Here is a 17,340-nt window from a genome sequence, read left to right as displayed (position 1 = left end):
TGTATCCACTTGGCTAGGTCATGATTCCCGGTATTGTATGATTTATAATCTGAAGTGATTTCCTTATGTGTTGTAAACTCTATCACTATGATCTAGTAAGATGGATTATGGCAGTTCTACGGATGAGGTTTACAAGATTAGATAGTGTCTTAAGCCAATCTCTTTTGAGATATAAAAGACAGAAGCAAGAAGAGACACATGGGAACCTCTTACCACCAAGAAAGCAGTGCTGGGAGCAGAGTGCGTCCTTTGGAACTGAGGTTCCTGCGCAGAGAAGCTCCCAGACCAAGGGAAGATTGATGACACAGACCTTCCTCCAGAGGCGACAGAGAAAGCCTTCCCCTGGAGCTGACGCCCTGAATTTGGACTTGAAGCCTACTGGAATATGAGAGAATAAACTTCTTTTTGTTAAAGCCATCCACTTGTGGTATTTCTGTTAGAACAGCAATAGATGACTAAGACAACCTCTAAGAGAAATATGAAGAAGTTTCCAAAAGTCATTAAGACATAAAATTTAAAAAACCCCATTGCCGTCGAGTTGGTGCCGACTCATAGCATAGCGACCCTATAGGACAGAGGACAACTGTCGTATAGGGTTTCCAAGGAGCGGCTGGTGGATTCAAACTGCCGACCTTTTGGTTAGCAGCCAACTTCTTAACCACCGGGCCACCAGAGCTCCCATTAAGACATAATATTATAATAATTACTATATGTTATATATCTAATTGCCATAATTAAATAATACATAGTATTATTTTATTTAAAATATATATACATAGCCACACAAACCATATGACGACATACAAAAAGAGTGTGAAAAGACACACCCCAGATTAGCCACAGTGGTTAGCTCCTGGGAGAGAAGTAGAACTAGAAGGTGACAAAGAAGAGTGCAGGCAAAGGCATGTTTTATTTATATACTTTTGTGGTTTAGATTGTCTTTATATTTTAAAAAAATTTTTTTTTTCAAGAAAAAAATAAGATCCAAACTCTGGGGAAAGAGCTTACGTCACATGTAATTGCCGCTAAAAGGTCCAGAACTCAGTTTCTGACTAGCTGTGAGACTGGGGGCAAATCACTGACCTTCTCTAGCCCTGTTTTCCTTCATCATAAAATAAAGGCAGTGCCACAGGCTCTCTGAAGTCCCTTCCAGGTCTAAAAATTCTATGATTCTGTTAAAATTATTCCCACGTTACCTCGCACATGTTGCCCGATGACTACTCAAAGGCTTGTGTGGTTAACGAGCTTTGGGATACCTCAGCTTGCTCCACTTGCTACGCAAGCTTGCCAACTCTTGGCAGATGCCTTCATTAAAAAAAAAAAAAAAATGACAAGGGTAACTCCCTTCTCTCTGCTCTTCGATGGGCAGAACAGACTGTGTCATTTCCAAAATGCCAAGGACACTATGCTTTTTGCTCGGGCCTGGATGCTTTCGACAATGTTATCTAATTAAATTTTCTGGCAAAGAAAAAACATCATCAGACTGCAGAGGAAAACACTGTATTCTCCTAATCTAGCGAATGCTGTCCTAATCTGAATTTGGCCAGAGAACAAAGGTCTGAAAAGTGATTTCATTCAGAAAAATGCCTAAACGGGGCAAGTGACTTTGAATACTGGGAATCTTCCTCTGGAAAAAGGCAGAGCACAGCCAGGGTCAAGTGCATAGAAACATCTATATTAAATAAACAAACCCTTCACATGGAAGGTGGGCTGAGAAAAGACACTTCCGTGGACAAAACCGACTGCTCTTTACTTTGCTTCACCAGTTTTATTGGTCATATATCCAGAGTACATTATATAAATCTTTCAAAATGACTAGATATTACAAGAATAGTTTACAATTCAGCTCTGATTGCACAAATACTAGACACAGGAAACCATTTTTACAAATACACATTTTCTTATAAGAATACTTTAATAAAGAAAATAAGTCTCTGTATATCTTACAACAAATTTTATGTGGTTTTTCCCCCACATAATCACCATTTCAAGTTTCCACTACAACATGTGCATTGCATCCAATGAGCTAAATTATAGTCTGCTGCTTCTCATTTTCAACCACTGTTGAGATTCACATTAGATGTGAACCCTGGGAGAGAAGTGGAACTAAAAGGTAACTTCTAACACTGTGAAGATGTCTCCAAACTGTTCTGTTGGTTTCATTTTTGAGACCCCAGGTAATGGGTATAACATATATACATATATATAAACATATATATATATATATATATAAACAAAGATTATTCTTGTTCCTTTGGCTTAAAATTTAGTTATTTCTACTGAGGGAAAATAATGATCATGAAGCTACAGTTATCAGAAGCCAACTAACTGAACTCCATGGAGGAGAACTATTACAGTTTTTAGGCATCTTTTCCTAACCTTTCTTGATCTGAAAGAACTCACGTATTCAGGCTAAAAGTGGTCATTTAAACAACATTCCTTCTAAAGTCTAACCTTGTATTAGGCTACTCACTGTGCTTGGTAGGTGATTTTTTTACTTCTCACTGAGGCTATAGGCCAGCTAGTAGTTTCACCCCCACTGTATCAAGGAGAACGGGTAAATCTTTACATTCCTAATAGTTTCTAAATTGCAAAAACAAGACCCTAGAAACCAGAGTTAAATACAAATATTAAGAAAGCTAAAACATCTGCTATTGATTAGAGCAGAGAACACTTTTAAATTAAAGGTCTCTCTCACACTGAACACAGAACAAGGTATAAGGATGTGGCAGTAGTTTTATAAAGTACTGAAAAACTGAAAAAGGTTAATCGCTTAGGTCAGTGGTGTATCATTTCCAAAATGCCAGCGAACATAGCATCCTGGCCTCTGTGACCAGCGGAACTCAACACTTGACATTCTTCTTATGCTGGGGCTTTGAAATAGCCTTATAAATAGCTACTTGCCCAGAGCAAGTAATTACTTAGGCCAGAGGACCTGTACAGAATACTGACCATGTTTACCTGAAGAGACAGGACCCACCAGGAGAAACATCTGGCATCCACTCCACTCCCTCACTATTAATTGCAATGTGTCCACTTGGCAAAGCTTCCATCTTACTTTTCAGGGAGCACGAATTAAAACTAAGAGACTAGCAGTATTCTACAGTCGAATTCAAGTTCCTGAGTACTCAGCTCCAAGCATCCAATGTTCTTTCCAAAATTCTTTAATCAGGCCCTTATCCAATAAGAGGTTTAGCAGTACTTAGGGACTATGATATGTCCCATTTCTCTTCCCTTTTATTTCTCTTTCTCACCCTAATGTAACCAGTTCCTACAGGTTTTTACCAAAATACTGCAGCAATAGTTGGAAATGAGTTATTTTGCATTACAGAAACTGTTCCATCACATTATAACGGGTCACATTTGCATATAACTAGGAGAAAGCCAAATGACATCTACAGCAGGGATTTTGCAAATTCAGCATAGTCAATGTATCCATCATTGTTCTTGTCATCGTCTCTCAAAACACCATCTATTAAGCTAATCAGTTCATCTTCGTTCATTGGTGGTATGTGTTCACTCCCTTCCTACAAAATATAAAATAGACAACAATGAGCTGCACATTTCGTTGGAAGAAGTGCCTAGCTAATTCCCAAAATGCCCAGGCTCAATATATCCCGAAACTCCTTAAATATAGCACATAGCTACTTTTAAAAATCCACCATCCCATCTATCAATAGAGTCAACTCACAGTAATTCAGTTGAGAAATGATACTTGCAAATTAAAAGAAAGATGCAAAGAAGGTCCTTGTTTATCTTTTTAAGAGAAATTTAGATTCTTTTCTAAGTACGGAAGTAGTACAAGTTCACTGTAGAACCCTGGGTCTGGCTTACATAGAATTACGAGTTTCACAGGTTTCATGACCCACAAACCCATCCTAGAGAAAGCTCAGAAGCCCAAGCCCTTCCAAGGGTCAGCTCTGTGCACAGTCTGCCCTGACAGAGTGGAAATGGTGAGACACTGGGCAGCATCTTGGGATCCAGGCGAGACTAAGGCACGGCTGACCAGCAGAGCCTGGTACAGCCTCGGAGGGGAGGTATCTCCCCTGCTCCAGAAGCAGGCGTAGCAGGGCTCACTGTGCTGGGGCCAAGCTACGGGGCTCCCCTCATGCTCGTGGCCGACACCTCCTTTGCCTCATCTCCCACACCCACCCTCTGCTCTCCTGCTGCCGCCACCGCTCTCACCTGCCGGGACTGCCAAATCCCGACTCTCCTCCCTGACGCCTCACATCCACCAGTCTGCCTCCTACTGCAAAGGATCTTCCCAAGACACTGCTCTAGTCAGGCTCCTGCTCAGAACCGCTAATGGCTCCCTAGTGCCTCTGAGCGAACCCCAACCTGCCCTCCCAGCAGCCTGTCTGCTCACACCCCTCACTGTCTCTGCCTCTCCTCTCTGCAGAGGCAGTGTGGCCGAGAGGGAAGGACATTAGATCTGGAGACAAAAGATCTCAATTTCAATTTTCTCAGCTAGAAAATGGGAGTAATACCACCCCCTGTCCCTGTTGCAAAGATCAAGCAAGATAACATACTTGAAATCACTTTGTAAACTACAGAGCACTGTACAAATAACAGAGAAGCCCTCAACTGTTGCCCAGTCCCCAATCCCTGTGCCTTCTGATACGCCATTCTTCTCAAATGAAATAACGTCTCTCCTGCCCCATGTTCTGAACGTGGCTTGCCTTCTGGGCACTGGTTCTCAAACTCCAGCATGCAGCAGAAAGGCCTGTAGTACTTGTTAAAGATACAAAGGCCCAGCCCTGGGCTTTCTGCCTCCGTGGGTCAGCCTTTGAAGGAAGGAGCCCTGAACAGGAAGAGGCCAAACAGGGCAGTGAACAGAGAAAGGGGAAGCAGCAACATTGCTGGACAAGCACAGCACAGGTCATCGAGATCGAGGGCCAAATTAGCAAAGGGAGGCCTTTCCGAGACACTGCCCGCCACGCTGCTGCCTGACCTACCTCCTTGTGGACATGAGTGATGGCTGTGGAGAGTTCTAAGCCGTCCAGCAGATTATTGCCATCATAATCATGCATTTTGAAATAATGGAGCTGCAGTTCTTGTGGGGACATCTCCGCCTCTGGCTTGTTGATGACACCTTCTAGATGCTCCATGATATGCCTAAAAACCAAGTCAGACTCAGACCACTGTACGCACCAGGCAGAGACACCAGGACCATGCTGAAACCCGCAGGACTCGGAACAGCTCGAGAACGTGAAGTTCACCCAGCTGAGAACAACAGACAGAAAGAGTGGCAGCCCACACTCAAGGATGACGTACAGACAAGGTCCTGAACGGAACAGCAAAATGTCCAATGGTTCGCTTGTTCCGCTAGTAAGATTAGGGGTGTTTTTCCCTCTTTATTATTAGAATGTTGTTATAACATTTTGGGGCTGTCAACTTGACAAACGTTTTTTAAACAATTCAAGGATTTAAAAAAGTATAATGTGTGGGGCTAACTGAGCCAGGGCAAAAGCTGCAACAAATAATGCAACATTTGAATGTGACAGTAAAAAAAAGGTCTTGTCACAGTCAAGAAACCTTAGCTCTAGTCTGCATTCTGCCACTGTTACTGTGTGTGTGTGTGCGTGTGTGTGTGTGTGTGTGCGTGACTGTGTGTGTGTGTGTGCGTGACTGTGTGTGTGTGTGTGTGTGTGTGCGTGACTGTGTGTGTGTGTGTGTGTGTACCTCGAGGTCCTCCATCTGTAATATGATGATGAAAAAAGAATACCTGACTTCCAGGAGGCTATAAGGAATCAAATCATCCTTGAAAAATGTCAAGAAGCCATATAAACAGGAAAGGAAAAGAGAAGCATGTGCCACAGCAGCTGGCTGCGGCTGCAGATGACAGGGAGGGCCCCAGACCACCAGCCCTGGCGGAATACGTACTCTTGGTTGTGCACCGTGTTCTTATCCAGGCCTGCGCTGCCAGCATTGGAGAAGCTGGCCCCAGGCTCCTCAGCCCCGACGTGCAGGGCACAGAAGGCCCAGAGCAGGCTGCACAGGGACAGGGTTCTGAGCAGTGGCAGGGATCTCATGGTCACCGGTACCTGGGGTGGGGAACACAGAAGACGTAGGTGAGAACACCAGAGCCAAGTTTTCTTTCAAGACTTGTCACAACACACTCCTGGGAAACGGATGAAGCAGTGAGACTGTGGAAAAGGGCACTCCAAACTGGGCCTAAGGCCAGCTCTGCCACTAGTCTGTGGATGACCTAGGGCACCACGGGTCCCCACCACTTAAACGGGGGTGATGACATTTCCCAAAGCACCGTTGTGTGCCAAGCAACTCAACAGGCGCTTAAAGGGACCCCAAGATTATTCCTGCTTACAAGAAGCTTACAGTCTGGTGAGAGCAATACTTTCTACCTAGAGAACGAATGAGGGCAGAAAGGGAGATTACTCAAGAAAGAGTAAACCCTCTGCGAGTTCAGAGGAAGAACTGTCCTCTGGATGAGGGAACATCAGAGAAGGCTGACAGACGTGGTGATGCTTCAGCTGAGCCTGGACCCGTGAGCACGCTGTGGACTGGCAGGAACTGAAGGGGGCCAATTTAGACCAAGGAGGTGATGTGAGCAGAGAGGCAGGGTGCGGACAAGTTGGAAAGAAACACCAAGTCGTTTAGTCAGGCTGGAACCTAGAGGGTATGAAGCGGACAGAATAATGGACAATATGCTGTAAAGGTTGACCAGGCTACACTGGACGTGGCTTTGCATGCTAAGCCCAGGTGAACATTTACCCTGAAGGTAAACAGGGAGCAAGTGAGGACTCATGAATGGAAAATGAGATCAGAGCTTGGTTTCGGAATGACTCATCTGGCAGCACAGTGGAGAAGGCTGGAAGTGGGGCGAGACCAGAGAAAAGAACACAGTTGTCGAGGGAAGCGATAAGGCAGTCAGATCAAGGTCTGAGGCAGTGGACACGGAGAAGAGGACGCTAACACCTGCCGTGTCCATTTCCCAGGGCTGTGACAGCATCAAGTCCCTTCGCCTCTGGCATAGAGCTATGGAAAGAGTTACACAGAAATTAGGGTTCCATCAAGTACTTCAGGGGTCTAGCTATACTTTGGATTGTGGTCAACAGCAAGAAGACACAGTCAGCTACCCAGCAAGTACCCTGAGGGCAAGGAGTGCTTGGTTCACATCAGCACTCCACACCAGGGCTCTGGTCGGCCTTTAAAAACTAGTTGTTAAAGTCATGAGCCTTCCTGGTTCTCATAGACTGGCCTCCAAAAGGAAGCTGAAGGATAGCCAGGAGACCTGCATACAAACACAAAGAAAAGACCAGACCTACGTACACATTCACGTCCCTAAAGGCAGAAGAGATTCTGCTGAAAAACAAGGGCCAGTGATTTCTAAGGGGCCAGCCGGAGCCCACGGCCCCAAAATCTACAATGGTAAAGACAAAGCAGAAGGTACAGGTCATACCCTCACATGTGCGAGCACACACAGAGCTCAGCTCAGAAGCTGCCGTATGTCTACTCTCTGTACCTGGGGCTGGGAAGTCGAAGTGTTGCAATCCCTTCTCGTTGATCCTAAAAGGCTCTGTATAGTAGGATCCTGGAGTATGCTGCCCCTACAAAGTTTAGAAAAATTTCCCAAGCCCATTTTGCCCGTTAGCAGCATCACCTCCCATGGCTCCCTGCCCCCTCTCTGAGGGCACAATGCCCACTTGGATGTACATCTTCCAAAAAGTAGCATCTAATCCTACTACTTGACACTGACAATATAATGCAATCTGTCAAATTTAATGATAGGAAAAGATGTTCAATAAAAAACAAAAAAGAGCAGGACGTGAAAGTCTGTAAAGAATAATGAACATTAAAAAAAAAAAAAACCCTACATAAGTATATTTCACACAGAGACAAATGACTAAAAACTGTTAACAAATATTATCTTCTGAATCATGGCATGGTGCATGATTTTGATTTTCTTCTTTATATTTTTCTATCGTTTCTAAAATTTCTAACATAAAATTATCTTTTCTTTACAAAGTAGGGCAAGTTAATAAATTCTAGGTATTCATCGTTTTGTCCCGATACTATACGGAAGGGATAAGAGAAAGGGGGGTTTCCGGTTAAGTCTCATCTCCAAAAAATAATTCAGGAACAGCAAGAACTACACTCTCATTTCTATCAAAGGAAGTGTCCAGAGTCTGCAAGACCACTGTCACTGTACGTGGTACCAGAAAACAGGGTTTCACGTTACCGTCAGCAGTGACTGCCCAGGCCGGATCAGAACGCCTTGTTCTCACCACACATCTGAAGATCTGACAGGAGGAAATCAGCAAGGGGAATCCAGAGCCTCCCAAGCCTTTCTCCAGCAAGCCTTCCTCAACTCTGCGTCTGGCCTCAGAGTTCTTCCCATATGCTCCCAAATGCTTCCCTTCAGAAGGTTCCTGTCCATTGCTTCCAACAGCTGTGAACACTGTCTTGAAAACTGCCCCATTACCTGTCAGTGCCCCTTCCTGGACTGAGTGCTGTGAGGGCAGGGACTGAGTCCCCATTCCCAGCATCTGGCATAGTGCCTGGCACAGAGGCTGGGGGTTCTCAGTGGCCCTTGCAGGAGAGAACCTAAACCCTTCACAGACATGCTACTAAGTTTTGAGGTTACTATAACTGAGGGCAAAAATTTTTCTTTGGAGATGTCTATCAGATAGATGGAATCCTGGTGACGCAGTGGTTAATTAAGAGTTCAGCTGCAAAAGGTCAGCACTTCAAATCCACCAACCGCTCCTTGGAAACCCTGTGGGGCAGTTCTACTCTGTCCTACAGGGTTGCTATGAGTCGGAGTTGACTCAGCGCTAACAGGTTTGGTTATGGTTCTGGGTATCAGATAGACAGTTGAGCTGAGTGGCCACTGACCCCATGGTACCACTTCCTACAACACAGTGGTTGGATGTTTAGTATATAACATCAATTTGGGTGTGTGTGTGTGTGTGTGTGTGTGTGAGTGTGTGTGTGTGTGTGTGAGAGTGTGTGTGTGTGTGTGTGTGTGTGTGTGTATGTGTGTGGTAACGGGATCCTATGCAGGTAGCACCAAAAAGCAACCAAGTGATTAATAATACAGTAACTGTAGATATAAATTATCCCTTCTTCAAGGGAGGCAGGACAAAGGCCAAGAACCATTGATTTCGAACTCATCCTACTTTGGCTTGCTATTGCAGATTTCTAACCACTGGAACACAGAAGAAAATCCCTCCAAGCACTGCAGTGAGGACAGGGAATCTGACTGCCACCTAACAAACTAAACTGTTCATATCCACTTTCTTCTGCCTAAAGAACAGGTTGCATCAGCCACATCCCCCAACGTAGCTCCAGGCTACAAGCAAACAGCCTGGCAGATAAGCCCAGCCGTTTCTGAGGTCACTGGCCCTCTTCAGCAAACTGTAAACGCCTGGCTGGGAAAAAATCCCCAGAGTGGAAAGACTCGTGCAGAGACTTCAGAACACAACCCAAGCCTTGAGACATCCTCACAGCCCTGTAAGGGGAGCACTGGACCATCATCAGTAATGGGCCTCCCCCTGTGCCAACTGTAAAAGGGCTTTATAGGTATAATCAGTCTTGTAAGAATGGAGAGACACCAATGGAAGCCAACTCCTCGGCTGAGCGGTCAAAGCCCTCCCTAGTCCGGCCCAGTGACCCTAGCCAGCCTGGTGCATCCCACTGCGCCCCACCACACTCCAGTCTCACTGGCCTCCCCTCCCTGCTGTTGGCCTCCTCCTGTCCCTGAGCCTTGGCTCCCACTGCTTCCACCTGCCCATCCTCCCGCTTCTCCCAGGCCAGGTTCAAATGTCACCTCCAGATTCTTCCAGCCAACTCCAGTTCACCCTCCTTTAGCTTCATTCTGCAACCTCTCACACTCACCTGGCCTTACCATATAGTCACATATTGTTCCCCTTCTTCGTTGTGTTTCCTTCCCCCCTCTCCTCTCTAACTAACAGCTGCTGGCTGACCTGAGGATAGTACGCCTTCCCATCTGAATCAGGGCGGCAAGCTGTTCCCTATCACAGAGCGTCCAGCCTAAGCTGGAACAATAACTTCCCTTTGGAGCCCTCTGGCCAGTGGTTTGGCCTGGCCCACCCTTCCCTCTCATTGTGTCTTTATTCCTATCAACGCAGAAGAGTTTGGAATCAGCCTTCCTCCCTAACAACCACAGCAGCTGTTAGCAGTTTTTCTCCCATGCTGGGGGCCCTCAGTTAAGAGCTCAAACTTAAAGCACCTATACTCACCAATGGAGCCCTGGTCTCTCAGTGGTTAAGAAATGGGCTAACCGAAAGGTTGGCAGTTTGAACCCACCAGCCGCTCCTTGGAAACCCTATGGGGCAGTTCTGCTCTGCGCTACAGGGTCGCTATAAGCTGGAATAGACACGACAGCAAGGAGTTTGGTTTTTTGGTTTGGTACAGTCACCAACATCCAGACATCCTGTACCCAGAGCCAAAGAAAACCTATGACGATAACTTCCCCATGTACTGCTGCCATGGTCCTGGACTGAAGGCAAGAAACCAACCAAGTTCCTAGGCCAAAGAAACCTCTACACGGGTTGGAGCTCAAGAAATGGTTCTGAAAAAGCAGACATTTAATAACCTAATCTATTTGTTCCCTTGGGAAGCCCAAGGAGCTGCCATGTTTCGTCTGTACATTTAACTAACAGGGCCTGGCACTGTGCAAGGTGCTGAGGACACCACTGACCCAGACAGACCCCTCTCACACCGATTACAGGCAGGTGACGAGAGAGACCAGCAAAGACACCCATGGGATACAGCAGGAGACCAACCCACACCTGGAAGAAGACTTGAAGAATTTATTCAACCAAAAGCTAGTGCCTCAGGCAGAGGGAACATAATGCAACGTGTACCTAAGGCCAGAAGGAACGTGGTCCAATCCAGGAACTAAAAAAGGTTCAATATCTTGAAGACACAGTATAATGGAGACTTAGTCTAAAGTAAAAAGAGGACAGGTCATGAAGAGCCTTGCAAGCTGTGTTCAATCAATGGGAATCCACTGAAGGGCGGTAAGGGAATGGGGGGAGAGGTCTGGTGACATTATCATATTATTGCTTTAAGACCATCACTCTGGCTTCCCTAGACATAAGAAACTACAGAATATCATGAAGGAATGCAGAGAACCAGTTCGGAGGTTACTGAGGTAGAGGGGAGAGATGATGGTGACCTCAACCAGCTGGGGCAGAGGATCTGAAAGTGGAGCAAGAAGGTGTCCCCGAGAGTGCGGGAAGAGGAGAATGACGCCCAGGTTGCTGACTTGGGCAACGGGGTGGATGGCGCTGCCATGCCCAGATTGGGAATAGAGAAGGAAGTCAAATTCCCCCGCCCTGGTCCAACCTCGCTGGGCCCGAAAGGCCTTGGTGTCCCCCCGGAGGGGGCGGGGGATACTAGAAGCAGTCGGAGAGAAACGCCCCGGGCCCGCGTCCGGCCAGGTCGGGCCGGGCGCAGGGTCCACCCAGCCTTGCTGGCCTCACAGGCAGGTGCTGAGACCCCCAAGGGCCAGCGAAGAGGACGGAGATCGGCCCCGGCCCGGCCCATCTGGCTCCAAAGCGTCTGGCGGGGGCACCTCCCGTCCGGGGAGAGAGGCCCTGCGCCTAACCGGCTAAACGCCCCGAGGCGGACGGGGACCGAGACTCCCACCCAGACCGCTCCTGCCTCCCACACTGAGCCCGAGCCCAGACTTGAGCCCGGATCCCGCCCCGCTGCGGGCAACTGAGTTCCAACCCATGAGCCTCGTCCCCCAGGGTCGGGCCTCAGGACTCCAGGGTCCACTCACCCCGCAGTACCCCGCCGCCAAACGGCTGCGCCGCTCGACGCGAAGCCTTCCAGGATGAGCCTCGCCAGCCCCCGTCCCAGAACGCTTTTGCTCTCTGCTCCGCCCCCCCGCCCCGGTCCAGTCCTGCGCACGCGCGCTCCCTCCAGCCCGCCCATTGGTGACGGGGGCCTCGCCCCCCGACTCGCGGCTTGGCGTGCGGACGGCTCCTGTGAGTCCACGTGTAACCGGTTAGGGTGCAGCACGGACCTGGCGAACGTAGGTCCTTTATCTGCCCCTCCAGGTGGCAACATTCGGCTTCAGCCCGAGTTGGGCCGTCAGAAGCGTTGGGGCGGGGGGGGGGCGACAGGTTGCTAGGCAACCACGGAAGCCCCTGGGCAAGTAGTTCGGCGTGTAACGTAGGAAGGCGGATCCCGATTGGGCGGATTCCAAAATTGGCCTCCAGCCCCGCCTCCACCTTCACTGGTGGCTTGGAATGGCTCTAGAGTCTGACTTGGACCCTGCGCTTCCAAGATTGGTCTACTCCCAACCTCTGCTTGCTCCAGTCCCCAAGCCGCACCTTTCGCAATACCCGTTCACGTCCCTACACGAGTCCCACCAAGTCTTATATGGGCGGCCCATTTCAGATCCATCTCCTCCCAGCCGACAGGACGTCTCCATATCCCTAAGCAGTATTGTCTTAATCACTGGTTTATTTTAACTTCAGAGTTTTGAGGGGTTTTTTTGTTTTGTTTTTTGGTTTTTTTTTTTTTTTTTTGCTATTTGACATTTCACTTGTTTGTGCCTTGACTTTTTTTTTTTTTTTAATGCTTATTGTGGTGAAATGTACGTATAAAACATTTACCAACTCAGCCATTTTTATGCATACAATTTGGTGACATGATCGTTCACCATGTTATGCAACCATCACCACTATCTTATTTACAAGTTTTTTCATCACCCTTAACTAAAACTCAGTGTCCCTTAAGCAATAATTCCCCATTTCCCCCTCCCACCTGCGCCTGGTGACCACTAATAACCGTTGGTCTCTATGCCTTTGCCTGTTCTAGGTACTTCATATAAGTGGGATCATTCAATATTTGTCCTTTTGTGTCTGACTTCACTTCACTCAGCACTATGTTATCTAGGTTCATACATATCATATATGCATCAGGACTGCATTGCTCCTTATGGCTGAGTAATTGTTAGGTGCTGTCAAGTCGGTTCTGACTCATAGCAACCCTGTGTACACCAGAACGAAGCACTGCCGGGTCCTGCGCCATCCTCACAATCTTTGTCATGCTTGAGCCCATTGTTGCAGCCACTGTGTCAATCTGTCTTGTTGAGGGTCTCCCTCTTTTTCGCTGACCCTCTACTTTACCATGCAGTATCCCCTTGTTCTGTTCGAACGACTGCCTCGTTATCTATGTACAGGTTCTGGAATTCCCATTCTTCACAATGTTATCCATAATTTGTTAATAATCCACACAGTCGAATGCCTTTGCATAGTCAATAAAACACAGGTAAACATCTTTCTGGTATTCTCTAATTTCAGCCAAGATCCATCTGACATCAGCAGTGATATCCCTCATTCCACACCCTCTTCTGAATTCAGCTTGAATTTCTGGCAGTTCTCTGTCGATATGCTGTTGCAGCCACTTTTGAATGATCTTCAGCAAAGTTTTACTTGCATGTGATATTAATGACATTGTTCAATAATTTCTGCATTCTGTTGGATCACCTTTCTTGGGAATAGACATAAATATGGATCTCTTCCAGATTTCTTGGCATAGACGAGTGAGCACTTCCAGTGCTGCATCCATTTGCTGAAGCATCTCAATTGCTATTCCGTTAATTCCTGGGGCCTTATTTTTCGCCAGTGCCTTCAGAGCAGCTTGGACTTCTTCTTTCAGTACCATCAGTTCCTGATCATATGCTACTTCCTGAAATGGTTGAATATCGACCAATTCTTTTTGGTATATAGTGACTCCGTGTATTCCTTCCATGTTCTTTTGATGCTTCCTGAGTCATTTAATATTTTCCCCATAGAATCCTTCACTATTGCAACTCGAGGCTTGAATTTTTATTCAGTTTTGTCAGTTTGTCGTACTGTGGGGGCTTGCATGTTGTGATGCTGGAAGCTATGCCACCAGTATTCAAACACCAGCATGGTCACCCATGGCAGACAGGTTTCAGCTGAGCTTCATTAGGAAGAAGGACCCGGCAGTCTACTTCTGAAAAGAATTAGCCACTGAAAACCTTAAGAATAGCAGTGGAACCTAGTCTGATATAGCGCCAGAAAATGAGCTCCTCCCACCCCCCAGGGTGGAAGGCAATCAGAATACGACTTGGGAAGAGCTGCCCCCTCAAAGTAGAGTCAACCTTAATGATGTGGATGGAATCAAGTTTTTGGGACCTTCATTTGCTGATGTGGCACAACTCAAAATGAGAAGAAACAGCTGCAAATCCCCATTAATAATCAAACATGGAATGCACAAAGTATGAATCTAGGAAAATTGGAAATCGTCAAAAATGAAATGGAACACATAAACATCGATATCCTAGGCATTAGTGAGCTGAAATGGACTGATGTTGGCCATTTTCAGTTGGACAATCCTATGGTCTACTATGCTGGGAATGACAAATTGAAAAGGAATGGTGTCTCATTCATCATCAAAAAGAACATTTCAAGATCTATCCTGAAGTGCAGTGCTGTCAGTGATAGGATAATATCCCTAATCCTACAAGGAAGATCAGTTAATACGAATATTATTCAAATTTATGCATCAACCACTAAGGCCAAAGATGAAGAAATGGAAGATTTTTACCAACTTCTGGAGTCTGAAATTGATTGAACATGCAATCAGGATGCATTGATAATTACTGGTGATTGGAATGTGAAATTTGGAAATGAAGAAGGATCAGTAGTTGGAAAATATGACCTGAGTGGTAGAAACAATGCTGGAGATCAAATGATAGAGTTTTGTAAGACCAACGACTTCTTTGCAAATACCTTTTTTCACCAACATAAACGGCTATACATATGGACCTGGCCAGATGGAATACACAGGAATCAAATCAACTACATCTGTGGAAAGAGACAATGGCTGAATAATATTCCATTGTATATATGACATTCTGCTTCTCCATTCATCTGTTGATGACGCTTGAGTTGTTTCCACCCTTGGCTATTGTTAATAGTGCTGCTATAAACAATGGTGTACACATATGTGCCTTGACTTTTTAACCCCATGGAGGCTCCTCCAAGATAGGGACATTCTCCTAGGTGTTCGTACACCTCCACAATTCTATAGTTTCAGCCAGTGTTCTGGTCAGAATGAACTGACTTGAGAATGGCCACAGATGGGCCCTTCTATTGCTTTTGTCAGGAACATTTTGGGATGGATCACTCATTAGAATGTCATCATACTGCAATACTTCTTATCCTGATGAATTCCTCCCTGTGCCTAACTTCCGCATTTTTCTATTACTTTTAATAGCAGCTAAATCTTTCGGAAGAGTATATTTGCACTCTCCAGTTTTTCTCTTTCATTCTTTGAACCCACCCTTATCAGGCTTTCACCCCGCCACTCCACTGAAAAACACCTCTTGTCAAGATCATCAGCCATATCTCCACTGCCAAATTCGTAGTCAGTTCTTTATCCTGATCTTATTCAATTTGTCAGAGACATTTGACAGGTTGACCACTCCCTCTTTGAAACACTGTTCACTTGGACACCACTCTCCTTCTACTGAATTGGTTGCCCCTTTGTATTTTTCTGTTTGGATTCTGCCTCATCTGGACCACCTAACAATAGAGTACCCAGGTCTCCATCGCTGTGCCTCTTCTTTTTATCTGTACTTACTCCCTAGGTAATCTCATTTAGTCTCATGGCTTTAAGAATCATCCATACCATACACCTGTGCTTCCTCCTGGAACTCCACACTCATACCCAACGGTCTCTTTGACATCTTCACTTGGATATATAATCTCCCAAATTTAACGTGCCCAAATGCAAATACATGATTTCTAACTCCCTACCCCAACTCACTTTTCCCACAGTTCTACTCCATCCCAAAAAAAATAGCAACTCCATTCTTGGAGTTGCTCAAGTAAAGACCTATAGTCATTCTTAACTCCTTTCTCTCGCTCTTACACCCCGCATCCAATCTATCATCACATCTTATTGACTGGATCTTCAAAATGTACCCATACTCCAATCACTTGGATTCTTATAGGTCACTCAGCTTCCACCCTTGCTCTAAATTTCACTATGATCATGCCTAAATCTCAAGGAGGTCATTGTAAAATGTGAGTCACGCCATTGTCACTCCTCTGCTCAAAACTCCAGTGCCTGTCTTCATATTTAGAGCAAAATCCAGATGACATAAAACGATCTACAAGACCCCACCTGTGTATGGCCCCCTGCTACCTCGTTGATCTTGTGATCTCTTTCTCTCTCCTCTCGTTAATCTTAGCTACATAAGTCTTCTCACTAGTCCTCAAACACTGCAAGCATGCTCCTGCAAAGGGCCTTTGCACCTAAACTGTTTCCTTTGACTGAAATTCTCTTTCCCCAGGTATCCTTATGACTCACCTTTTCTCTACTTATAGATCTCTGCTCTGCTTCTGTGGCTCAAGAAATCAGCTGCTGTTATCATTCAAGAGAAGAGAAGACTAAGCACTTCGTAAAACATGCCCATGAACAATTAAAAGATTAGAATAGATAATCCTTGCACAATCTTGGTTTTATACCTTTACTCCTAAATAAGACTGTTATTCCGTGAGCATCTATTGGCCAGATGGATAAATGAAAGTGGGACTGTCATTTTTTAAATCCCTTCTCCCTTCTTTGTCTAGTAAGATGCACAATTATTTTTCATAAGAGCCTGGATCCAGAAAGAGAGAAATAGGGAAAGAAAGAAAGTGGTTGAATAGGTAGGAGATCCGAGAATCCTCCCTGCATCCTGTTTTAATAGATCAGTGCTTGAAAGTTGGCCAAGTCAGTTGCCATTGGTAGTACCTCATTCCTTCTCCCATCTTCATCTAAGATTGAAATCTGTCAACTCTATCTCAGAGAAAAGTCCGAAGATCCCAAACTCCATGAGGAGACTCTATTAATTCAAGACTCTTTTATCTACTGTGAAGTTTGGTTTAGTCTGATCTAGTTTCTGCCCTGTATGTCATCCATCTATCCATTCATCCATCCCTTTATTTGTTCATTAATTCAAGAATATCTCCTGAGTACCTCCTATGGAGTAGGTATTGTGTTAGAAGCTGAAAGAGGTACAAATACAAATAAGACATGGTCTCTTCCTTCAAGAAGCTCAGTATCTGGTAGATGGATGAAGTGTCCTCATTCTATTTGCTCAATGTTTCCACTTTTTCTCTGGATCTTATCCTCTGTCTTCTCTGTCTTGACTCACCAATTGCTCCCTCTCTACTAGGTCACTGCCATCAGTATATAAGCATGCTCTGTGGTTCCTTCCCCCTATGCCATTGAAACTGCAATCTCTGTGCAAATCCAGTGGCCCCTTCTCTGGTCTTGATTTTTATTTCACTTTCCCTCTCAACACTATTCATCACGGTC

General features: G+C 45.7%; 1 protein-coding gene across 1 annotated transcript; it reads right to left on the bottom strand.

Moving 5' to 3' along the window:
- Positions 1–2,157: 2,157 nt before the first annotated feature.
- Positions 2,158–12,430, bottom strand: MCFD2 (multiple coagulation factor deficiency 2, ER cargo receptor complex subunit). The gene is made up of 6 exons (XM_004369488.2): positions 12,330–12,430; positions 12,029–12,123; positions 11,774–11,979; positions 5,884–6,044; positions 4,956–5,115; positions 2,158–3,527 (listed from the first exon to the last, which is right to left on the bottom strand). The coding sequence occupies exons 1-6, from the start codon at positions 12,428–12,430 to the stop codon at positions 3,396–3,398; spliced, it is 855 nt and encodes a 284-aa protein (XP_004369545.2). The 3' UTR covers positions 2,158–3,395.
- Positions 12,431–17,340: the final 4,910 nt, after the last annotated feature.

Source organism: Trichechus manatus, unplaced genomic scaffold (genome assembly GCF_000243295.1).
Source record: "Trichechus manatus latirostris isolate Lorelei unplaced genomic scaffold, TriManLat1.0 scaffold00005, whole genome shotgun sequence".
In the NCBI taxonomy this organism is placed as follows: domain Eukaryota; kingdom Metazoa; phylum Chordata; class Mammalia; order Sirenia; family Trichechidae; genus Trichechus; species Trichechus manatus.
Note: the sequence above shows the minus strand (reverse complement) of the source record. Positions and strands in the feature narration are given on the sequence as shown.